General features: G+C 39.1%; 1 protein-coding gene across 1 annotated transcript in view; it reads left to right on the top strand.

Moving 5' to 3' along the window:
- The window catches only part of IQGAP1 (IQ motif containing GTPase activating protein 1), a 102,741-nt gene that overhangs the window by 40,588 nt on the left and 36,323 nt on the right, over positions 1-25,830 (top strand). Inside the window, exons 5-15 of the mRNA XM_082844272.1 lie at positions 2,276-2,352; positions 8,293-8,360; positions 9,442-9,555; positions 10,120-10,298; positions 11,211-11,295; positions 15,618-15,781; positions 16,606-16,681; positions 17,499-17,662; positions 17,875-18,035; positions 19,589-19,713; positions 21,683-21,846. Coding sequence (XP_082700398.1) covers positions 2,276-2,352; positions 8,293-8,360; positions 9,442-9,555; positions 10,120-10,298; positions 11,211-11,295; positions 15,618-15,781; positions 16,606-16,681; positions 17,499-17,662; positions 17,875-18,035; positions 19,589-19,713; positions 21,683-21,846 — 1,377 coding nt within the window. The remainder of the gene's footprint in view (positions 1-2,275; positions 2,353-8,292; positions 8,361-9,441; positions 9,556-10,119; positions 10,299-11,210; positions 11,296-15,617; positions 15,782-16,605; positions 16,682-17,498; positions 17,663-17,874; positions 18,036-19,588; positions 19,714-21,682; positions 21,847-25,830) is intronic.

The raw sequence follows: 25,830 nt of genomic DNA, 5'->3' as shown, positions 1-25,830 counted from the left end.
ATAGTACTGTTACTACAAAATGCCTTTTTAATAATTTAATCTTATTACCTTTTTTGTTTACTAACAGTGGTGCATTGTCCTGGACCACAATCTCAACAAACTGTTGAGGCTATCAGGAACAATAGGATTATTATGGCTTTTACCCTTGAAATGTCTGCTCTATATGATTTAAGTCCAGAAGACTTCTGAGTAATGTAGACTAAAGATACTTAGCCTAAAAATGTGTTTTTGCTCATAATATAACATGTGATGGATAATTGACAATAATAGTATTTATTGGGATATCTTCCCTAATCTCTTTATATGGTACATACAAATTATAGAGACTTAAGAGGATAATTTTTTGGTTTTTATCCATTTGACTCTTTATTATAATTGGTGCTCTTGGCCAACTCCTACATGAAACATTTTGTTGTTTTGATTTTTAAAATTGTTTTTAATCTGCCTAATAGTCCTCTGTTTTCTTCAATTATTCTGCCTTCTACATCCTAGTGGCAGGCATTCCTTAAGATGCAGTTCTTATTTTAGCTACATTCTCTCATTCTCATGGTTTCAGTTGTTTTGAAGACTCTTTGCTATAAGGTAAACACAGTTTCTTCAGTTGGCTGCTGGACATTTCCCCTTGGATAGCTTTCTATCTCCTACAGTTTCTCATATGTAAAACTAAACCTACCTTTTCCCCCAAGTGAACCTCCTCTCCTCTGCATAAATGGTACCATGTCATTATGTTCCCAGTCATCCGGTCTCAAAACCTTGGATTTACCTTGGACTCCTAAATGCAGTCATTCCCCAAGCCTTCCTCAGTTATTTGCAATGTCTCTTTTATCTGTTGAAACAACCTCCCAGCCTGCTTTCTCAGCTTCGATCTCTTCACTATTCAGTGTATCCTGTGTCTTGTCTCCAGTCAGATCTTCCTGAGGTTGTTTTTAGCCTTGGCTCCAAAGCTAGGACTTCTCTAAAGCCTGAATATCAAGTTCAAACTTGTCTGACTTTCAAGGTCCTCATAATCTGCCTCTATCCTCCCTCCCAACCTTATTTTTTTTCTATTGCTTTCTAAAATGTATTCTGTACTGTTTTTGGGAGGGTGACTGACTTTGACCATGATTTTCACCGTTCAGGAGAAGACATTTCAATCTTAGGAAATGAGCATGGAAAGTTTGAAAAATTATCAAAAAAGACCCCCATTTCTCTTGGGGGTGCACAGTTCTTCCTCATCAGGAGCAATAGGTATTGTGGGGGAAAACAAGCATAAAAACAAGTAATTAAACACAATGTGTTAAGTTCTATAATAGAGTTAGATACAAAGTGCTATAGTACTCTTCTCACTGCCTTTTATTGCTCATCCAGATTCCTCTAATCGCTTCATAATCCAGTCTCACTTCTCTAATCCACTGTTACCCCTTTATTCCTCTAAATTACAGATTGAGTTGTATAGTACCACATTACCATGAGAAAAGGTCTTGAAATTCAAGGCAATTCTCCATCTAAACTTACTCTCTTCCTATCCTACCTCATTCGTTAATTCATCAAACATAGAGAGCTCCCTCCATGACCTTGACTCTGGGCTTAGCATTGAAGATACAGCAGTGAACAATATAGATCTAGTCCTTGCCTTCATGTGGCTTATAGTCTATTGGAGGAGTCAGACAGATAATTTCAGTGCACATAGTTGATTAATTGTGGTACATGCTACCAAGGAAAACTCCCCATCTCTCTCATTCCCATATACATCCTCTATTCTACCTACTTTATCTGTGTATCTTTCTACTTCCCCCAAGCATTATAACACATTTTAATATTTTGTAGGTTTTTTCAATGTCTAAATGTAGTGATTTTACACATACTGAAGCACTTAGTAAATGTTCATTGTTGAGCTATTATTACTCAATCTAGGCCTGCTAGATAGCAACTAGGAAGATTGCAATCCTTCAGAGCCTCATACACTTGCCACTGATTTAAGCTGGACTGGAACTTGAGTTTTGTTTGCCCATGTCTGTGTCTGCAGTAAGTAACTCACTCTCACATACTTAGTAAAATTCAGTGGGTTGACCCAAATAAGTCTTTTCCAAGTAGTGCTTTTCACTGTGTATTGTATCATTTTGTTCCTTACATTACTTATAATGAAATGTCTGTTCACCCTAATGAGGTTATTTGCCAAATGCTGACAATGTTTTCTAATTGTCCAAAGTTTTACTTGTATTATTCATGATTGTTGAATGATTAAATAAACTCTAGTGGATGGATGCCTTACTCTACTTCTTTTATTTCTCTTTAGATTTTTTATCCGGAAACTACAGACATCTATGATCGAAAGAACATGCCAAGATGTATCTACTGTATCCATGCACTTAGGTAATCAGATTTTCTTGGTAGAATAAGCAGTATATAGATACAGAGAATAGATTGGTAGTTGCCAGAGGCGGGGATTTGGGAGTAGGCGAAATGGGTGAAGGTGGTCAAAAGGTACAAACTTTCAGTTATGAAATAAATAAGTCCTGAGGATGTAATGTACAGCATGGTGACTACAGTTAATGATACTGTATTATGTATTTGAAAGTGGCTAAGAGAGTAGATCTTAAAAGTTCTCATCACAAGAAAAATAATTTGTAACTATGTGTGGTGATGGAAGTTAACTGGACTTACTATGGTGATCATATCATTATGCTGTACACCTGAAACTAATATGATATGTCAGTCATATCTCAATTCTAAAAAAAGGCAGTTTAGGAGTCACATCTGAATTGAGTGTGTAGCTTGTTGTCCAGGGTATGATGAAAAAGTTTTTGCATTTGCTTCAGAATTTTCAAATAGAATAGAGCACTATTATCTTAACAAAATGGTGAGAAACAGCTGTGTTCTTCTAGGGAGAAAGGATTTATTTATTCCTATAATAACAAAAAATCTTCCTCTAAAAACATAATATAATCTTTCATTATTGATCTAGTGTTTCAGTGAACTATGCATTTCTCTTGAGATGTAGTCCCTTTCTTTTAAATTAAAGTCTCTTAAAAATTATAAAAACTACATACATTTGAAAACTTTTATTGTTTCTCATTTTGTTTCAAGCTGATAAACTGATTTACTAAATACACTGTGTCTTGATACTCTTTGGTAGTACAGTTAAATTTTGGCAACATCTTCAAATAATACCAGCAAATATCAAATGGTTGATTGATAATTTATTAAGTTATCTAGGACCTTGACAAGTCATTTGTTCATTAAGTAATTTTTATGTCAATGCAAAAATAATAAATAGGAACTGAAACAAGGTATAATTTTATCACAGCTTCATAGTAAATTTGGAAGATGACTTAATTTCAGGTCCTCAGCTCTTAGAATGAACGAAGTACTAAATTGGAGGGAAGAAGTGATATGTCTGGATGGAGGATGGGATGGGAGAGGTGTAGGTGCTAGTAGTATAGTACTTCAGAGTGGTGCAAATTTACTTGATGGCCGTAGACCTAAAGCAGAAGATGATAGAAGTAAGTATGAGAAGGGACATGAGGATGAGATTTTTTTCTTGGGCTGCTCTTCTTATATAGCATCCTGTATGTGTACTTAATAAATGTTAATTATATGTATGAATGTATAATATATACATTGACCCACAAGAAACCTGTTGTCTCCAGTTTCTGGATCAAATGTTTGCCAGATCCTTGGTATCACTGGAATCAGTGTGAAACCCATAAAAGAGAGAATATAACTGAGGACTAATAGATCTCTTGTGTGGACTAATGAATGCATTAACCTCCTTAGAGGGTTCCCTCACTAGGCTCTCTCCCTTCTGATCCATCTGCCATGCTGCTGTCAGAGCTCTTTCCAAAACAGCCCTAATGGTATCAGACGCTTCATAAAATATTTTGATGCTTCCTTTCTAGCCTCACCTCCAGCCATTCTCTCCTGTGTACCTATGTTCTAGTATTTTCAACAAAGAGGCTATGTACTCTTGCCTTTGGTTTTGCTGTTTCCTGTGCCTGAAATGCCTTTCTTTAAAATTTATTTATTTATTTATTTTTGGCTGCATTGGGTTTTCGTTGCTGTGCGCAGGCTTTCTCTAGTTGCGGCGAGCGGGGGCTACTCTTCATTGCGGTGCGCAGGCTTCTCATTGCGGAGCACAGGCTCTAGGTGCGTGGGCTTCAGTAGTTGTGGCATGTGGGCTCTAGAGCGCAGGCTCAGTAGTTGTGGCGCATGGGCTCAGCTGCTCTGCGGCATGTGGGATCTTCGTGGACCAGGACTCGAACCCGTGTCCCCTGCATTGGCAGGAGGATTCTTAACCACTGTGCCACCAGGGAAGCCCTGAAATGCCTTTTCTCCTTGGTTTAACGTATGCTTTTCTCCAGGTGCCACCTCAGAATGCTACCATTAATATGTTCTCTTACTTTTTCCCTCTCTGGCAGAATTAGCTACTTACCATCTTTGTGCTCCTTTAGCATTTTATAACATACCTCTTACTTCAAGCATAGTGCTTGTTACATTGTACTCTGGTTACTGTTTGTTCTTATAACTTGCTTTCTTGTGGATTCCTTAGGGACAAGAAGTATTTCCTTTGTTCTTTATCCATGTGTCTTTAGTATCAACACTTAGATGCCTAGCCTATAATCACAATAAATGTGTGTCAAAGTTATACATTATAACAAATCTCCCTCTCCCTCCCCCAGCTCAAGGGGGTACTTTCTGTCCTATAAATGAAAAAGGAAATGGTACTTTGTCGAAGGGCTCTTCATGTTTGTCTCTGCTTATCCAATCAAGTTTTAGCTCAGTTCCCACATTCTTGGTGAAGTTTCTCAAATGACCTCAGCTCATTCCTTTTTCTAAACCTCTGGGGGTTTTTTTTGTTTTTTTTTTTTTTGGTTTAGTTTTGTGTGTGTTTTTTGTTTTGTTGTTTGTTTGTTATATATTGCTTCTTTCATATCTTTTCTCCCTATTACATTTATTAGCATCTTAGGGACAGAAGTCATGCCTTACTTTTTTTCCCCCTCCAAGGTACATAGCATAACATTGGACAAACAATGGTAAAATGAGAATTTTAAAAAAATTGTTTAGGAATAGGTGATATATTGGAGAATTTTCAGAATGTAGCAATTTCAGATGCATATTTCTGAGCCAAAATCAGCTAAATTCTGAGTATTGTGATTGGCTTAGTGTTCTGTGAAGTCTATGTTGATAACCTTGTGAAGGCTGTACCTACAATGGATATCTGAACTTGGCAGGCACAGCAACTAAGCTGGCAGAATTCCTCTCTGCTAGTTCTGTAGCCACTACTCTGCAATGTAACCTGAGTCCCAGGCCCTCAAATTCTCTGAAGACAGATTGAAGAATTAACTGCCTTTCTAATGATGGAGTCAAAATGAGAAAGGGAGGAAGCCTGTTACTGTTTTCCATTTCTGTTCAATATGCAGTTCGTGCTTAGAAAGTATATACACAGCAGTGTGTTCTGGTTGGTGATTTATGATTTCTTTCCTCCCTTACAGTGTTTTTCCTGAAGGGTATGTAGGAAGTGTTTGTAACTGCTTGAGCCTCTTCTTTACCTTTACACAGCAGTGTTCAAGGCAGGTTCCTCACTTCACTTACCTGTATTGGGTGAGGCACTGTTTCCCTTTTGGATCAACAGTGATAGAGAAGCTTTATCTTCTTGTTTTCTCCCTTCCTGCCATCTTTTTTTTTTCTCCCTCAGTCTTGACTGGCATTATTCCAGAGATAGTTACTGTACTTTAGTGAGACTAAATTACTCTTGTAGATTACATTCCACTCTCAGATAAGACCCTAATTCTCCATTATTTCAAATATATTTGTATACTTCCTTTCCATTTCCTCTGATGCTTTATCTTTCTAAGAACTGATTTTGGGATTAAATTGGCCCATAATCCTTTATCCTAAATTCAAAAAAACATGCTGAAAGATCTGAAAAATGAGTTTTGGTTTAGTTCAAACTCCTTTGTTGGCAAGATCTGATCAGTATTAATTGAGATTACTTAGAATGTTTATCTACTTAATATGATTATTCATATGTCTCTTTGCAGAAAAGTAGTGTATTTGATTAGGGGTGCTTCCCCAAGGCTTGTTGGGGGTGTTTTATAATGCTGTTTACACTGTAAAACTTTCTTTCATAGGTTACTCTACAATCAGTAACAGTAATTGGAATCCAGATAGGCTAACACAACCTCCTTTTCCTCATTGCTATAAAGTATATCTTAGATAGGAAAAGAAAAAGAAATCTGAGCTCAATTACAGGCTGACTATTATAGGTACCTAACAGCTTATTTGTAAGCAGACATAGGAGACTAGGAACAAAGATTGAAAGTGGTGTTTATTGTTAGGAGTTTTAAGTTTTAGCTGTGAGGTTAAATACTTTGGATGCTGGATAAGAGGATCCAAGTGGCCATTATGATTCCATTTAAAACTCCAGCATATCCTTAAAATATTCCTAATAATTAAAATGAGATAAAAGAAAGATGATGCCCATCTGTTTTCTGCTTACCACTCCTCTACTTTTTATAGCAGCTAGTGATATCATTGTAACACCTTTAATTTACTGTTGAAAGACATTAAAAGCTAACTCACTGTTCTTGGGGCTGTGAAAGTGACATGCCCAAGCTTTTGTTAAAGTGTGGCAGCCACTTTCTTGTTTTAAATTAGGAATAAAAGAGGAAGAAATTTCTGGAGAAAAATATTTCTACTAATTTAGAATGCAGATGGAACATTGTGTGGGGAAAGTATATAAGGTAAAATGTGTATAGAAAGTTGTTAGCTGTTTGGCTTTGGAAACTTTATTGAATAGATGTAAAATCTTTGCAGAGAGGAACTTCATGTATTTCCATCTTGAGCATTTTATTCTAAAGAAAAGCCCTTAATCATATACATATGATTTATATTTGTACTTACCTGAGAAAGTGATTAGTTATTGTGGATGTATATATTCTAATGTATTTTTAGAACACTTGATTTTTTTTTTTTTAGATTATGCATTGGGGTTTATTATATGCAGTTTGGGTTCTGATCAATTCTGTGAATGCAATATGCATGATACATATTTGTATTTGGATAATATTGAGGTTTATAGGTTATCTGCAAAAACTGTAGACTGCTCTATTGAGTTTCTGTGATTTATTGCTTAGATATTTTTTTATTTCCTCCCTTATTGATAGGCTGTCAGTGTCTTGCTCACGTTAATCCCTGTGGAGTGCCCTTCTGATTTCTTCTTCTTTTTCTTTTTTTAAAAATAAATAAATAAATAATTTATTTATTTATGGCTGCGTTGGGTCTTCGTTGCTGCGCTCGGGCTTTCTCTAATTGCATCGAGCCAGGGCTACTCTTCATTGCAGTGCGCAGGCTTCTCATTGCGGTGGCTTCTCTTGTTGCGGAGCACGGGCTCTAGGCGTGTGGGTTTCAGTAGTTGTGGCACGTGGGCTCAGTAGTTGTGCCTCGCGGGCTCTAGAGTGCAGGCTCAGTAGTTGTGGCGCAAAGGCTTAGTTGCTTCATGGCATGTGGGATCTTCCCGGACCAGGGATCAAACCCGTGTCTCCTGCATTGGCAGGCAGATTCTTAACCACTGCGCCACCAGGGAAGTCACCCTTCTGATCTCTTCTAATTTATTGATTCTGACCTGCTAGAGCCTTAGAATCCAGTTAATCTAACTCATGTTACAGACTTCCATCCATCTGTGAAATATTGATTAATATTTATTAATATATGCCAGGCTCTGGGTAGGCATTGGTAAATAAGACTTTCATTGTCCCTGCCTTCATGGAGCTTAGAGTGTAGGATATTTTTATTTAAAGAGTAAAGATTTATAATATATACTTTATTTAAAACTCTTAAAGTACCTGAATTAAACTTTTCCATCAGTAATATGAATTCAGCTTAAGTAAGATTTGCTGTCTGAATCATTTTTATGAGACTTTTCTAAAATGTCCTGTTACTTAAAACTTACTGATCACAGGAAGGTAAACAGTGAAGAGACTTCACTTATATTTATTATGTTAACATTTATATTAACATCTAATCACACATTGGATTTGTGCTGGAGCTGGGACTTAAACTTGCATCTGCTGATTCCCAGTCCAGTGCTTTTTGCATTACATTATGTGACTTTTTAAGGACCTCCTTGTTATGTAAAACTAAAAAAAGGCTCTGAGGTAAAGTATTGTAACTGCAAAGTGGAATATGGTAGAGTACTGGGAGTCTCTGTGTTCAGAGTGTTTCTGTTCTTTATGCTAATTTTCCCCTTTGAACTTAGAGCAACAGGGAGGTTCAGCTGCGAGGCCTGACTCTTTTGCATATTATATCTTCTAGTTTGTACCTGTTCAAACTAGGCCTGGCTCCTCAGATTCAAGACCTATATGGAAAGGTTGACTTCACAGGTAAGAAGTTACAAACTTGGCAGGAAGTGCTTGATTTATGTGGAAATAACCTGGAGAGTCAACAGTGCAAATCTTAAAGACGTACGGCTTTAAAAACACTGTGCCAACAGAGATTTAAAAAAAGCACGAGTAACCTGCTTCTCCTGCTTCTCCTCTTCTTCCACTAAACTTGGAATTTCAAGCTCTGTTCTCTCAGTTATGACATGGGTATGATAGATAATTCTCAGTTTTCTTATATGTAAGTTAGAAAGAATATTAACATGTAGTATGTAAAAAATAATATAATACTAACATGTAACATTAAAGGTTCATGTACAGTGAAAAATCTTTATAACAGTCTTGCCCCTTCCCTTCCAGTGAGCACCAGTTGTAGGCAAGGGAAGGGGAGCGAGATGATACAAAGATGACAATTTACTAATTTTAAAACTTTAGCTTATTTGGGTGGGTGTTTGCTATAGTCAGATGCTTGAAGAGATGGGGGCTTGGGGAGCAAAACAACAATGGTAATATTGGTTAGGGGTAAGATAGAGTCAAATCTTTTGTAGGCCGGGGAGTTTTAAAAATTGTAAATAAAACTTTTATCTGTGATATTTTTCCTTCCAGAGAAGTTGTTCCCCAGACTTGGGGCAAGGGCCAAACCTTACATGTTGTTTTCTTTATCATTTGGCTTTCTGCCTTAGAAACGAAATTGTGTAATAGTAGCTAGTGATTTGAATTGTAAAGACAGATAACTGGCTTGTGATTCACTTCTTGTTCGAGCTGCCTTTAAAGCTGCTGCATTCGTAAGTTCATTATAGGGAATGCCATAAGTAGCAGTTTGGCAGAACTATTTTCAATAGAGCCAGTCTCATGTTATAGTTATTTCTGATGCTCTTGATAATACTGTGTCTATTGAGTGCATGTTATGTACCGGATATCATGTTAAGTGCTTTCCATATATTATCTTACTTAAATCCTTCTAACAACCCTAAGAGGTAGATGTCATTTTATCCAATACATTTTGTAGTTGAGGAATGTTTCCTTCTCTGTGTTATGGAAAGGTGCTTAACTTGCTTGTTTGGGTCTTAATTTTTCCCTGTAGAAGAAGAAATCAACAACATGAAGATTGAACTGGAGAAGTATGGGATCCAGATGCCTGCCTTTAGCAAGATCGGGGGCATTCTGGCTAATGAACTGTCAGTGGATGAAGCTGCATGTAAGAAGAGAGAAATTTTGTGGGTTCAAATGGGATTGTTGCTACTACTTTTAATGATTAATACTATAATGATGGTCTTAGACATTAGGAATTTTGCTAGCAAGTTTAGGTCAGTAGATATAGATTTAAACACTACTATACAGTTATCTATGCTATTGTTATTTGGAAATAAGTGAGTGATTTTGATTAAAATAAAAGCACTAGAAAGTGAATTCTACATTTCAGTGCCTTTTGGAGTTTCTTATTTTCTGATGGTGTTTACGTGATGATTAAGGTGAACATTTCCATAACAAATGCTCAAAGGCTCCTTTCAGAGTCTCTTATGAATATTTCCCTGTTAAGATTTCAGATTCAGCATTCCAGACATGGATCACAGGCCGAGCTGTGGGTTTGTGCATCAGAGGAAAAAGACTGGGCTTAAAGATCTGGGGGTCCTCTAACCCCTCCATCTATGAAAAGGAGCCTCTTTCTGTGATAGGGGGTTGCAGTGTTTGAATGTGTAATGTATATCCTTTACTTTGTATAACCTTAGTGTTCTATGTTTTGAATTTTTTTTTTTTTTAGTACATGCTGCCGTTATTGCCATTAATGAAGCTATTGACCATAGAATTTCAGCTGACACGTTTGCAGCTTTGAAAAATCCCAATGCCATGCTTGTGAACCTTGAAGAGCCCCTGGCTTCCACTTACCAGGATGTACTTTACCAGGCCAAGCAGGACAAAATGACAAATGCTAAAAACAGGGTAAAAATGGAACATTTGATCTTTCTAACTGATTTATATTCTTTCACTGTTTGATATGACTCCATTTTAAAAATCAGTTTTATCGAGGTATTAATTTACATATAATAAAATTCAACCATTTAAAGTGTACAGTTTGATGGGTTTTGACAAATGTATATGGATGTGTAACCACCCCAAAAGTTCCCACGTCTCCCCTTTGCAGTCAGTCTGTACCTCCTCGTACTCCCCACCCCTGACCCCAGCAACTACCAGTCTGTTTTCGATCACTTTAGTTTATTTTTTTGGAATTCTATATAAGTGAAATGGAGTTACCCAGTATGTAGTCTTTTGGTGTTAGATTCTATTTTGACTTCTGCTTCCTTCTTGAGTTTTGTGCAAACCAGTGACAGGCTCTGCGATCTAGTCCCTGGATGTACCTGTTCTGCTCAGGTCTGAGGCAAGGCTGCAGACTCACAGTGAGCAGGGCAGGGTTCACCAGTGCTTCCTTCTCTTGCCTGACTCTGGAAGAACCCCTGGGCTTGTTATTTACAAGTGGATCTGCTTTTTTTTTTTTTTTTTTTGTGGCCTCTCCTGTTGTGGAGCACAGGCTCCGGACGCGCAGGCTCAGCGGCCATGGCTCACGGGCCCAGCCGCTCCATGGCATGTGGGATCTTCCTGGACCGGGGCACGAACCTGTGTCCCCTGCATCGGCAGGCGGACTCCCAACCACTGAGCCATGAGGGAAGCCCAGATCTGCTTTTTATGTGTTTAGTTACAGTTGTGTAGCATTCTGCTCTGTTCTTTATTAAGGATTTTAAGCCACACCCTTACTTGCTGTTGGTTCTGTAATGGTGGGGGAGGAGCACAAATATATTTCTGTGGTCTTCTTAGAGACCTGAGCTAATTTAGTTACACTTTCTTATTCATCTTCAGACAGAAAGCTCTGAGAGAGAAAGGGACGTTTATGAGGAGCTGCTCACTCAAGCTGAAATTCAAGGCAATATAAATAAAGTCAACAGTAAGTATGTCCCCACATCAGGCACCTAAAAGAATGTTACAGAATAATGTGGCAGCTGTTGATCTCTTCTTGGACCTATGGCATGGTTTAAGTTTGTTTATTTCAGACATTCATGGGTTTGCTTAGGAACTGTTACTCATTTACTTAAGTCTTTTGTGTTCATACGTCTTCTCTTTGGGCTACCATTGCCCTCAGACAGGCCCCCACTCCTCCATCTATTCATCTACTGTAACTTACAAATTGGATTTTTTGGCTACAGTTTCACTCTTTCACCCTGTGTTAGACACTTAAATCTGAATAGGGATTTCATTTTCCTGTTTTTATTTATTTATTTATTTTTAAATTTAAAAGAACAATTTATTTTTGGCTGCATTGGGTCTTCGTTGCTGCACATGAGCTTTCTATAGTTGCAGTGAGAGGAGCTACTCTTCATTGCGGTGCACGGGCTTCTCATTGTGGTGGCTTCTCTTATTGCAGAGCACGGGCTCTAGGCGCATGGGCTTCAGTAGTTGCAGCACACGGGCTTAGTAGTTGCGGCATGCAGGCCCTAGAGTACACGGGCTTCAGTAGTTGTGGCGTGCGGGCTCACTAGTTGTGGCTCGCAGGCTCAGTAGTTGTGGTGCACGGGCTTAGTTGCTCTGCAGCATGTGAGATCTTCCCGGACCAGGGATCAAACCCGTGTCCCCTGCATTAGCAGGCGGATTCTTTATCACTGCACCACCAAGGAAGTCCCTATTTTCCTATATAGTTTTGTTTTTCTTTTAAAGAGTAATACAAGTTATCCAGAAATAAACAACAAACAAAAAATTAGACCCCATTACCTAGGATAACCACTCGATATTTTTAACATATCCTTCAAAACATATATTTAAACAAAAATGAGATTGTACTGTTCATATTGATTTTGTGTATGTTGCACACTTTTGAAAAACTAATTTCTTGAAAGTGTCATTTTCATTTTGTTACTCTTCTTCAAAAGAACCTGCATTAGTTCCTTATTACTTGCCAGACAAAAGGCAGATCCCTAGCCTGGTGGAGTTCTTTATGTAGTATTTTATGCATATAACTCTATAGAAACTCATGTGCCTAATTGTCTCCCATATTCATTGTGTTTATTTCATGACTCATGAAAAATGGCTATGGAGTTGTTCAGAACTGGGATTTGATCTCTTGCCCTCGTATTAATAGCTGTGGGAATTGGGTACGTGTGGCATAGAATCATTATACGAATTGATGAGATAATGTATGTCAATTGCCTGGTATTTAGTAAGCAGTCAGTAAACAATATTATTATCACTTTTGTTAATCATGTAATCTCGCCATTGTAATGCCCTCATGCCTCATCTCTTACTTAATCCAAATTATACCCATCATTCAAGATTCAGCTCAGTTCTCACCTCAGTGCCCATCCTAGCTCACTATATACTTGCCTTTCACATGTCCTACTGCATTTATATGCTAAACCACACAATTTTGTTCTTAATTATGTATTGTCTTAATTGCTTGCTTTTTGTTTCTGACATATTTATAAACTTAAAGTAGAGTTTACTTCTGAGTTCTGCTTTTCAAATCCTCATAATTCCTAGAATAGGGTTAGACTCACCAAAAGAACTAAAAAACCTTGCTTGATTCAACCAGACTTGATCTTATCTTGATCAAGATAATAATAATAGTAAAAGTAATCAGCGTCCTCTTTGTTCCTTTGGAGATCCCAATTTCTCACTTGAACTAATACTCTGAATAACTGGAGTGAATTTATAAGATTTTACCAACTCCATGTGATAGGGAGTTCTAAATCCTGACCAGGAGTCTTTGTATTCTGTTCCATTCTGGCTCATGTAGGATAATAGCTTTCTGAACAGAGTGATAGTTCCATTCACGTATGGGTGATTTGTTGTGCTGTATCTGTATGAATACTACTTAAGTCAGCAAGTATAAACCAGAATGCCCTTGTAGTTAGTTCTCTGTGTGAGAAGAAAGTCCAGCACATTTCCTGCTGCATACACCGCGTAAAATACTCTTTTATTTACTAAGGGATTTTTTCTCTACCATGTTGTCTGGGATTTTTTAGCCTTATAGCCCTACCTGGCTAATTATATTAGAGTCCGTTATAAACTTATAAGGAGAGAAACATATGTATATATTTTTAAAGTGTTCCATGCATATTGTTCTCATGTGGTCAGAGGAGCAAAATAGTAAAAATTCCCTCAAATAGCTTTCAGTATAGTGAGGAAGGTAAATAGTCAAATGAATAATTTCAGGGCAACTTGGTTAGAACAATACAGTGAGTAATTTCAAGGCAACCAAAGGTGTGTGAAGTACAGTCATAGAATAAAGAAAAGAATGATGACTTTTCCTCGAGGTTTGTATCTGAACCTTCACTGGGGTTCTTAGGGTAGTTAAGAAGGTGAGGATAAGGCAGAATTCCCCATGGGGGACAAGCTTTTCCTAATAGTAGAGAAAGTCTGAGACAAGGGAAAGTTGTATGGTAGGAAGATAGAGGGACTTTAGGTCCTGGGAATCATCTTAATGTAATAACAGATAAGATTCTTTCCCTAGGGCTTGAGAAGCCATTTACGCTGCCCCAGAAGAAAGCTGCAGGCCAGATAGTTAAAAATGAGAAAAAGTTTTTATTTTTTGTTAAGTAGGATAAGGAAAATGAGAGTTAGGTAATTAAAGCATAGTGGGAGAAAGTGTTTAAATAATGTTGTAAACTTTATAGTATTAGGAAATGTTCATTTAAATATTTACATATTTAAGTAGTAAGTTTACATTTCTAGTAAAAGCATAATTGACCAGATGCCTTTGCAGATGGATAGTCTGAGATTCTGCATTGCATACGTAGAGGAAACCTGCTTGTTACCTATATTGCTTTTGTTTTCTGTCCCCCACTACTACAAAAACTTCCTGAAGATGGAGATAACCTGTCTGCTTTGTTCATGGCTGTGTTTGCAGCAGGTGCCTTGGTCTGTGTTGTTGAAAAATGCTTGTTTAGTTGGCTAATGGCCACATAGACCTGCAGCCATGATTCAAGGAGCTGCTCACCTCCTTCGTGTGGTGATCAGTGAGCTGAATTGCAGGGGAATGTTGGGAAGAAGGAGACAGTCTCTTAGGAATCTAACCTTTTCATCCTTTCACCTCTTGGTGTTATTTTTTAGTTCTAGTTTGAGACTTTGTTTTCTCTTGCACTGTTTTGTTTCTTTATAACAGCTTACATTAATTTTCTTTTTGTTTCTTTACTAATGAAAACAGTTAAAATTGATAAATACTGCTATGCCCCAAATATTTTAATTTTTAGTATTTTATTATTGACTTTTTTTTTGCTACTTTGGTGGTAAAATCATATGGTCATTCCTGGGTGGGACATGGGAGGGCGAACTCTATATTCTCTTCTAAAATAGGAAAGCTGAAAATAATACAATAATTATGATTTTCCAGTGGCTGTCATTTCTGAAATCAGAAAGTACGATATTTTGACTTTCAACTTAATAATACCTTATTTATTTTACAATATAAAAGTACTTTCATGTATATGATTTTATTTAATCTTATGAGGAGGGTATCTTTGTTATCATTTTCAGATGGAGGAAAGTCTGCATTTTTACTGTTGGATAATAAAGCCCTTGTGTGACGTCAGGTTCTGTGACTAGAAGTAGAGAATATTGAGGTGGTGTAGAGAGCCCCTTCCACTCCACGCAGTCAGACCAGCCTTGATGTCTAAGCACTGCTTTGGGCAGAGTACATTCACCAGAGTACACCAGGATAATGAAGGGATTCAGAATGATGCTGTATAAGAAATGGTTGGAGGAACTAAGGTTCTTTAGTCAGGAGTAGACAGTCACAGGGACGGGGGTTGGATGTATTCAAGTATCAACTCTAGGGTGGGAGGTTTAACAATTTTTATAAACAGAATTGTCCAGAGATGTAGTAAATTGCTGTGTGGGATACCTTCTCCTGTATAGTAGTTTAGTCTGGATAATGACTTGGCATTTTAGAGGGAATTTAGGCATGTGTTATTGGTGCCTCTTATATTGCTGCCCATATTGGTGCCAAGCTCTCTGCATCTAGAAGCTTTTAAGTAGGCCTGGGGTGTGGTCCAGGAATCTGTTAAATCTGAACAACTTGGGAACCCCTGGACGTGATGACTTTAAGGTTCTCTTCCAACCCCAAAGTCTAATGCTTCTGTGATACTCCAGAATAAAAGCTATCTAATTATATTTCCCTGATCTGGGACTGGGATTGGTTTTCAGGAAGGAAAAAATGTTTTAGGCTATAATGTTAACATAGTTTTTTCTTAAGCGTTTGCCTTTTTTCCTCCTCAGTGTTTGCTGCGTTAGCGAATATAGACCTGGCTTTGAAGCAGGGATCTGCACTGGCCTTGTTCAAGATTCTGCAGTCACCAGCGCTGGGCCTTCGAGGACTGCAGCAGCAGAATAGTGACTGGTACCTCAAGCAGCTCCTCAGTGATAGACAGCAGAAGAGAGAGGTAAAAGTACCCTGAGTTGCACCTGCAAGAGTTTATATACATCCTTTTGAATCCCATGCTGTTGTGTCAAGGTATATATGGGGCTTTTTTTCCCCCCTAATATAACTTTTTCTCCTGCAGATGAATTAGGCTGTTTAATATACTCAGGTAAAGTACACATTGTCTTCAGCTCTCTTTTGCTTTTAGAGTTGTAAATCGTCTCTTAAAATAAACATTGCCCATCCCGGCAAGTGAATCTGACCACCCCTTCACTTGAAGTCCCTTAAATCCCCAACTAAAAGCCATTGGGGAGAACCTGAAATTTTTTATTCTTACTTCAGGAATTTCCACTTTTAAAAAACCATACCTGATGAGTTTCTTCTGGCCAACACTGGGAAAGTACTTAATGTGCAGTAAGAGTAGACTGTGTGGGACTTTATGGTTTTCTTTTTTGAGAACAAATATGAGGGGATTTCTTTTTTTTTTTCTTTTTCTAAATAAGGACAAGTATACATTTTACAAATCCTCAGCATTGGCCAGAGAAAGCAGCATTAATGTGCTAATGATTCTACAAACATTTTATCTCAGAACATTTTGATGCTCTTTACAAAATATATTTTTTTAATGTGCTTATATCAGGAGAGTCACTCTACCCGAGATTTGACAAGGGCATTCGGCTCTCGCTCAGGCTGCCGCTTTGGCTGTGTGTAGCCTGAAGCTGTCTCTTATGCCTGTGGCTCTCTGTCCCTAGTGACTGCTGTTGAGATATGAGAACTACAAGGCCCGGAGGCCTAGGCAGGAGTCATCTTTACCTAAGTGTTCTTTGCTTTTCTCATGGTGGTCAGGCTGAGGCCCTGCAGAAGGAGGAGCTACAGTCTGGAGTGGATGCCGCAAACACTGCTGCCCAGCAGTATCAGAGAAGTAAGAGTCCTCTCAGCTGCGTGTCCACTGAGATCCTGAGTAGGGGAGGAAAGTGGCTTTGTGTCGTTGAGGGACCTGAGGTTAGATTCTGTCATTCCTCACCCCACCCCAAGGCTACTAGCTGCAGTCACCTACCAGGTACCTTTGGTGGCAGAAGGGTTCCTCCAGTTTTAAAAGTAGAACCAGAGTCAGCATAGGCTCACTTTGGCTAGGAAGCTCGTGCTTACGTGGTTGGTTAGGGAAGCATCTGGAGGAGATAGGACTAGGGATTGATTGGCAAGATTCGTATGTTGAGAGACAGGAGAGAAGGGTGTTCCTAATATGGGGCAACAGGGGAAGAGGAAGTGTGAGCAGAGGGACAGAAGGTGAAAGATGTATTATGGAACAGTGGGTAGAATAAAATTTTTGTAGATGTTTTAGGCTGAGTTGTGTAAGATAAATGCTTGGAAAGATTGTGGAAAGCTTTGAATGGCAGCTTAATAAGCTAGTTCTTTGCCAGACTCCCCTCTGTAGGGGAAGGATGTCTTAGGTAGAGCGTAGTGGTGGCAGGCAGGATGATTTGGAGTGGAAAGAAAAAAGGGGTGAGGAGAAGAGGAGGCTGCTTTTTAGAGACAGATTTATTGAGATGTAGTTCACATACCATGCAGTTCACCCTCATACAAAGGAGGCTGTTTTCTAAAGATGAAAGTTCTACTTCAAACGTCATGGCTAATAGCTTATCCACAGAATATAACTTTCTTCTGTGAAAATTGGCATCTGCTTCCCCTCGGGCCTCTCAAAGCCAGCTGCCTTTGTGACCTCCTTGTTTTCTACCCAGGACTGACAGCAGTGGCAGCGATCAATGCTGCAATCCAGAAGGGTGTTGCTGAGAAGACTGTTATGGAGCTAATGAATCCCGAAGCCCAGCTGCCCCAGGTGTTTCCATTTGCTGCCGATCTTTATCAGAAGGAACTGGCTACCCTGCAGCAACAGAGTCCTCAGGTGAGTTAACTGAACCTGTGCTGTTTGTGAGCAAAACAGAGTGGACGTGAATTTAAAATTTAATACCCACTTCTTGGTGTAGTTAGGTAGAGGGGTTTTGTTTGTTTGTTTTGTTTTACTGGAAACTTAGTAAAAGTTTTATTAAACTTCTGACCTCCCTTGGTATTCCAGAATGTCTTTCCTTACTCTTTCCCCCCTCGCTTTCTGTACAGCATAGCCTCACCCATCCTGAGCTCTCTGTTGCAGTGGAGATGTTGTCATCGGTGGCCCTAATCAACAGGGCGCTGGAATCCGGAGACATGAATACAGTATGGAAACAGTTGAGCAGTTCAGTTACAGGCCTTACCAATATTGAAGAAGAAAACTGCCAGAGGTGGGTGCCCAGAGTGCTGGGTTGAATCCATTAGGTAGCTGTCACCTCTGTCTTTTGTGTGCCAACACTCCTATTTTCTTTGCAGGCATTGTGACTTCAGTGTGATTGTCTTTTATTTTTTCTATTTTGATACATTTTATTCTTTACTATGCTGAAGGTTTTGTAGTAAATTACAGATATAACATTCCACTCCTAAATTTATAAGTATGCTTATTTAAAACAATGAGGATATTATATAGCCAAAATAACACTCTTGTACCCTGACAAATCAACAGTACTTCTTTAATACTTTCTAAACCTAGTCCATTTTCGTACTTCTTGTTCCAAAACTGTTTGTTTTTTCAGCTGGTTTGTTCAAACCAGGATCCAATCCAGGACCACATGTTAACATCTGATTATTGTGTCCCTTTGGTATCTTTTAATCTAGCATTGTCCCTTTCTTTATGACACTGACTTATTAAAGAGATGGGGCCAGTTGTCCTATAAAATGTCCCATCTTCAGTTCTGGTTGCTTCCTAATATTTGGTTTATTCCTGTAAATTAGGTCTAAAGACTTGTCAAGATTCAATTAAATATTTTTGGCGATGTGTGTTTCATATTTTCTCATATCAAGAGGCATATAAAATCTGCTTGTCCCCACCATTAGAGATACTAAGGGACATTAATCCCTCCAATTGCATATTTATTTTTCTCCCTTATCACCAGAACATAATTTTTTTTTTTAATGTAACTTTTTTTTTTTTTTTTTGGCTGCCTCGGGTCTTCGTTGCTGCTCATGGGCTTTTCTCTAGTTGTGGCGAGCGGGGGCTACTCTTCGTTGCGGTGCACAGGCTTCTCTTTGAGGTGGCTTCTCTTGTTGTGGAGCATGGGCTCTAGGCCTGCGGGCTTCAGTAGCTGTGGCTCACAGGCTCTGGAGCCCAGGCTCAGTAGTTGTGGCACACAAGCTTAGTTGCTCCGCGGCATGTGGGATCTTCCCGAACCAGGGCTCGAACCCATGACTCCTGCATTGGCAGGCATATTCTCAACCACTGCACCACCAGGGAATCCCCAGAATATAATCTTTTTTGTACCTTTTGCAGCATCAAAATGTCCAGTTCCCCATTAACCATTCATCTAATATTTTTAACCCCAATTGATAATCCTTGCCTAAATCCATATACTTTCAGTAAGAGTTGCTGAATGGTGATTTGTTGATCTGTCATTCCTTCTGTGTTTGTTAGCTGGTGTATGGCCTTGTTTCCTTGTCTTTAGAGGGATTGCTTGAGCTGCTGCCACTGACTCCAGAGTTGGTCTTACTTGGAATTTAGAACATGTAATATAAATAGGCCGTTAAGAATAAGTGATATCCTTGCATTTTTACACTTTGCTCAAGGTAACTCCTCGGTCCCAAAGCTGACCTCTAGAATACATCAAGCTGTTGGGGTTCCTTAGCTATCTCTGTTCCTTGGATCCTTTGCCCCCATGTCTTCTCATTCCTGTCAACCAAAATAATCCTGAAGGTCCCTTTTCTTATGTTGCACTTCATTGTCTCTTTTGTTGGGGGAATGGAGCAGGTATCTCGATGAGCTGATGAAACTGAAAGCTCAAGCAGATGCAGAGAATAATGAATTTATTACGTGGAATGACATCCAAGCTTGTGTGGACCATGTGAATCTTGTGGTGCAGGAGGAACATGAGAGTGAGTAATCTACTTCCCGTCCCCCCAGATAATGTCACAGTTACAGATAATGTGATTCCATGAGCTGGTTCTAAACACTACTCCCAGGAGGATTTTTGGAAATTGGAAAAAAAAAAAAATCTATCTCAAAAAGCTACAGTTGTATATTGTTTTCGAAACACCAGGCAACTGCTATGATTAGATAAGTATGTAATAAGAACTAAAATTTTCAGGAGGCGAATTGAACATGATCTGTTATTTTTAAATGCTATTATAAGAAGTGGTTCTGACACTGACTACTTGGAGTTAGGTCATATTGCACAGATTGAGGGCACAGTCCTCCCCAAGACTCCTCTCACTTTAGACACCAGCCTTAATCTCTGGAGTTCCCAGGTCACCACACTTCTGAAAAACTGGCTATATATTCAGGGGTTCCCTCTATCCCCTCAGGTTCAATAATTGGCTAGAATGACTCACAGAACTCAGGAAAGCACTATACTTACGGTTATAGTTTTATTGTAAAGAATACAAATCAGGATGAGTCAAAAGAAGAGAACAGGAGGGCAATGTCTGGTAGAGTCCCAAATTCAAAGCTTCTGTATCCTCAGGGTGTGTTGCCCTCCTAGCCCATTGATGAGTATCACAACCAGGGAAGCTCACCTGAGCTTTGGATATCCAGAGTTTTTAGTGGGGCTTCGTTCCATACAAATAATGGATTGAATTATGGCCAGCTATTGGCCAAGTAATTGAATTCAATTTCCAGTCTGCTTCTCCTCCCTGGAATAGCTGGGCTGATATTCTGAGATCACATGGCTCAAAGCCCCAATCTTCTAATCACATGGTTGGTCTTTCCAGCGTGACCAGCCCCTATCCCAAAAGTTTCTAGGGGCCCACCAGCAGTCACCTGGTTGGCATAAACTCAGGTGTGGTCCTAGGGGCCCACTATGGATAATGAAGATACTCCTATCGCTTGGGAAATTCCAAGGGTTTAGAGCCTCCTTTCCAGAAACCAGGGACAAAGACCAGCCAAATTTTTTATTATACAACAGAGTCTTTACAAAAGTAGTCCAGTTGGATGAGATACCTGAGGAGTGACTATTTCTAGTTTTAATTAGTGTTTCCTGTAAGAAATATTCAGTGATTTAGTGGGAAGAGTCTTCCCTTGGAGTAGGAGACCCTGAGCTTTGATTCTCTGTCTCTTACTTGTTTGCTGTGTGGTGTAGGAGAGGAGATTCCTAAGACTCATCTTTTTTTTCTATAAAAATGTTGAACTAGGTGACTTTTTTTTTTTTTAAATTTATTTCTTTTTTTGGCTGCGTTGGGTCTTCGTTGGTGTGTGCGGGCTTTCTCTAGTTGCAGTGAGCGGGGCCTACTCTTCGTTGTGGTGCGTGGGCTTCTCACTGCGGTGGCTTCTCTTATTGCAGAGCATGGGGTCTAGGGGCATGGGCTTCAGTATTTGTGGCATGCGGGCTCAGTAGTTGTGGCACAGGGGCTTAATTGCTCTGCGGCATGTGGGATCTTCCTGGACCAGGGTTTGAACCCGTGTCCCCTGCATTGGCAGGCAGATTCTTAACCACTGCGCCACCAGGGAAGTCCCACTAGGTGACTTTTAAGATCCCTTGAACTCTTGACTTTTTGTGAATCAAGAATGGTTTTGATCACACATTGGAGTATACTTGAAAGCTATCCTTTATAAAGCCAGTTTCATCAAAATCCTCATCACTCTTAAGTTAGGGCAAGTAAAGATAAAACAAAAGGACTTGAGATTTCAATAGGAATATGGATATAAGGGAGTTTACTTAGTTGAAAAAAACCACTAAATTTAAAGGAAAAAGATTTAAATGCTGCTTAATATTATGGATGACAAATTGTAGTTTGAATCATGGTAACTCTTGGATAGAGGATTTATGGTCACTTACCATGTTTAAAGACTGTTTTATTTATACAATTTCTTAATCTAAAAAATAACCTTTTGTCCATTCATATTTAGGGATTTTAGCCATTGGTTTAATTAATGAAGCCCTGGATGAAGGTGATGCCCAAAAGACTCTGCAGGCCCTGCAGATTCCTGCAGCTAAACTCGAGGGGGTCCTTGCAGGAGTGGCCCAGCATTACCAAGACACGCTGATCAGAGCAAAGAGAGAGAAAGCCCAGGTGAGTGGCACTAAATTGTTCCTTTTTGTTCCGAGAACTCCATCCCTCCTAGAACGGATATAGAGGTAGGGGTGTTCTCTCAATGACTATTTCCTGGGCACCCTTAGATTCAGAGCACTGGAGGGACACATAAGAGTCATAGACTCTGCCCTCCAGAAGCTTATGCTATTTTACATATTTGGTTTTTTTGTTGTCCTTTGTTGTTATGGTTATAGACACATCTCTTATGTCTCTTTAAAGAAATTCTCAATTGAAATATAAGATCCAGAAAAATGTGTCAGTTATTTAAGTGTACGGTTGTATAAATGTTCAGAAGTGAGCATACCTATGTAATTGGTGCTCGGATTATAAAAAGCATTAACAGAAACCCCCTATATCCCCTTACATCCTTATTCACCTCCCCACTCCCCAGGAATAAACCACTATCCTGATTTATTCTAGCACATGTCTTTTGGTAAATATATGTATGCATTTCTATTAGGTATACATTTGGAAGTGGAATTTGTGGGTCATAGGGAATACATATGTTAAGCTTTAGTAGGTAGTGCCGTAAAGTTTCTTTTTTTTTTAGTTTAAATAATGGCTTTATTGAGATATAATTCACATACCATACAGCTCACTGTTTTGTAGTATACAATTCAGTGGTTTTTTCATCTATTCACAGAATTGTGCAACCATCACCACAATCAATTTTAGAACATTTTCATCACCCCCAAAAGAAACCTGTGTAGGTAGTCACTCCTCATTTCTCTTAGTCTCTCCAGTCCTAGGTAACCATCAGTCTACTTTCTGTCTATGGATTTGTCTATTCTGGACATTTCGTATAAATAGAATCATACAATGTGTGGTCCTTTGTGACTGGCTTCTTTCTCTTAGCTTGGTTTATCCAAGCTGTAGCATGTATTAGTATTTTCTTTTTACTGTTGAATAATATTCCATTGTATGGCTGTACCACATTTTATTTATCTGTTCATGAGTCAGTGATCATGTTTCCACTTTGTGGCTATTAGGGATAATGCTGCTATGAATCTGTTCTCCAAAGTAATTGTAATACAAACCCATCTTTTAAAAAGTTTGTCTTGCCTCTCAGCTAGTTTGTTGAGGAAATGGATGAGATTTACTCCTTTTTTAATCCTCTTGCTGAATAGGAAGTTGCCATGTTGCTTTAGGAAGCCCTAAAAGAAATTCTTAATTCGGGGGGTCAGATTCCTTCTGGGAAGCCAAAAGTGGTAAAACAGATCAGGGCTTTTGTGTTAAGGGAGCTATTGTACGCCGACAGCCTTGTGGGCTCTAGAAGTTTGGGCTGTAGGGGAGGAGCTGTGGATAATATAATGTTGATAGATCTCCTTTGATTCCATTGTCATGAGAGTAGTTGACATTACTGTGTCCTAAACATATAAGTGTAGCAAGTACCAGGTTCCTTTTAAGAGGGCCATTGCTGGGCTTCCCTGGTGGCGCAGTGGTTGAGAGTCCGCCTGCCGATGCAGGGGACACGGGTTCGTGCCCCGGTCCGGGAAGATCCCACATGGCCGCGGAGCGGCTGGGCCCGTGAGCCATGGCCGCTGAGCCTGCGCGTCCAGAGCCTGTGCTCCGCAACGGGAGAGGCCACAATAGTGAGAGGCCCGCGTACAGCAAAAAAAAAAGAAAAAAAAAGAGGGTCATTGCTATGCATGTCAGTTGATCCTGTGATGAAGGTTGAATCACAACCCCCATTTTGTAGCGAGGAAATCTAGACAAAAGCATTAACTGATTTTACTTACGCAAGTGAGAAGCGGTTGGCTGTAGGGAAGCTGTAAATAGAGGCCTGTCTTTGATATCAGTTTACTGGATCAGTGCTTCCCAAACTTGACTGATGACTAGAACGCTGGAAAAGTCATTTTAAAAATACAGATTCCTAGGCATTAATTCTATTTCTGCTAATTCAGAATCTCTAACCTGGGGCCTGGCTGCAATGATTCTCTGTAGGCCAGTGGTGGTAGTGTTATTTTTTGCTGCCGTATTAGTCCGAAAGGAGTCTTATATCCGATCCAACTGACAGAGGAATGGGCTTTGAAAGAATAAGCTAGGTCTGAGTCCATGTCTAAAAAAGGAAAGTAGATTGAAGATATAATTTGTACCAGCTCTCACGCATGTGATGGGCCTTACTGCTCCTTTTGTTTGGATCATAGGAGTTAAACTTTTATTAGAGGATGTGACTAGAGTTTGAAGCATTTCCTTTTGCTGTGGAATAACTTTTCAGAGTTCATCAAAGGCAGAGGAAGGGGAGAGTTAGAGGAAAATGTGCTTAACAGTGCCGTGCTCAGATGGGTAGACTATACTTTAGGTGTAATTGTCTTTTTTTAAGCCTCAGCTCAGCTTTTAAGTTCCTCTTGGGAGTAGTTTTAAAAATAATCATCTGAGTTCCAAATTTAGCAAGCAAAAGATCTTAATTTAAATTTGATCTGTTTTTCTTGTAATATCTTTCTGTCTGGTTTTGGTATCATAGAATGAATGAATTGGGAAGTGTTCCTTCCTCTTTTATGTTTTAGAAGAATTTGTAGAGGATTGATATTAGTTCTTTAAACATTTGGTAGAATTCACCGTTGAAGCCATATGGTCCTGAATTTTTGGTTTTGTTTTTGTGGGATATGTTTTGATTACTGATTCTATCTCTATATTTGTTATAGGTCTGTTCAGATTTTCTTCAAGTAAACTGCCTCTTTCTCTTTGCCTTTAGGGAATTCCATTATGCATATATCTTCTCTTTACTCAAATCTGCTGAATCCCTCTAGTGAATTTTTCATTTCAGTTATTATATTTTTCAACTCCATAATTTAATCTGGTTCTTTTTTAAAAAATGTATATTCTCTATTTGGTGAGACATTGTTCTCATACTTCCCTTTAGTTCTTTAGATATGGTTTCCTTTAGTTCTTTGAACATACTGAAGATAGCTGATTTAAGTCTTTGTCTACTAAGTTCAATTTGGACAGTTTCTGTTGTCTGTTTTTTTCCTGTTTGGACCATGCTTTCTTGTTTCTTTGCATGTCTTGTAATTTTTGGTTGAAAGCTGGACATTTTAATAATAATGGGTCAACTTTGGAAATCAGATTCTACCCCCTCCTCAGGGTTTATGGTTGTCCCTGTTTGTTTCTGCTGTTGTTTTGTTTAGTGATTTTCAAGTCTGTATTCTTTGTCATGTGTGTCCACTGAAGTCTCTGCTTGGTTAGCTAGTGGTCCGCTAATGATTAGTCAGAAATTTCCTTAAATGCCTAGAACCAATAAAGCTCCCAGCCTTTGCTGAGGGCCTTTGTGTGTGTTGGGGCATGCCCTCGACTCTCAGCCAGGCAGTTTACAATTTTGCTTTACCCTTCACTTCATGCTTGCCCAGAGCCTCAAGGTCAGCCAGAGGTCAGAGCTTACAGCCTTATCAGATCTCTTCTGAGCATGTGCATAGCCCATAATGCACTATGACCTTCTAGATTCCCATCCCAGGAATTTGTCAGAGCTTTTCAAAGCTCTCTGTGGACATCTCATTCTCTAGCTTTTCCTTTTAAGCTTTTTGGTTAACCTATTATTTGCCTAAGTTTTTACCCACTGCCCCAGGCATCTGTGATGTGAAGCAGTTACCTCTGCTTTGGACAAATACCCCTGGAGAAAAGGCTGTTTGCACTGGGCAAGCTCTAAGTCAGGTCAAATAAAGACAGCCTAGCTGTGGTCTTCCAGGGAACTACCTAACATGGCAACTAATGACAGTTCTGTGGGAATAGATAGGGCTTTGAAGGAGGTAGGTGTTTATGGGGTGGGGGCGGAGGGGGGTGGGCAGAGCACAAATGGGAATAGGGCAGTTTAAGTGCCATAGGCCTCACTGTTCTTACTGAGAGTCAACTGTTCTTGAATAAACTCTCTCTGATTGCTGCAAGCCTTTGGTTCATTTCTGTAGTTTTGAAAAAGTTGATTCTGATGACTTTTGTCAGTGTTTTTGTTGCTTTTATGTAGGAGGGGAT

This window comes from Leucopleurus acutus (genome assembly GCF_964270905.1).
Source record: "Leucopleurus acutus genome assembly, chromosome: 1".
NCBI classification, from domain to species: Eukaryota; Metazoa; Chordata; class Mammalia; order Artiodactyla; family Delphinidae; genus Leucopleurus; species Leucopleurus acutus.
The sequence above is the reverse complement of the archived record's forward strand: the minus strand, read 5'-3'. Positions and strand labels throughout refer to the sequence as shown.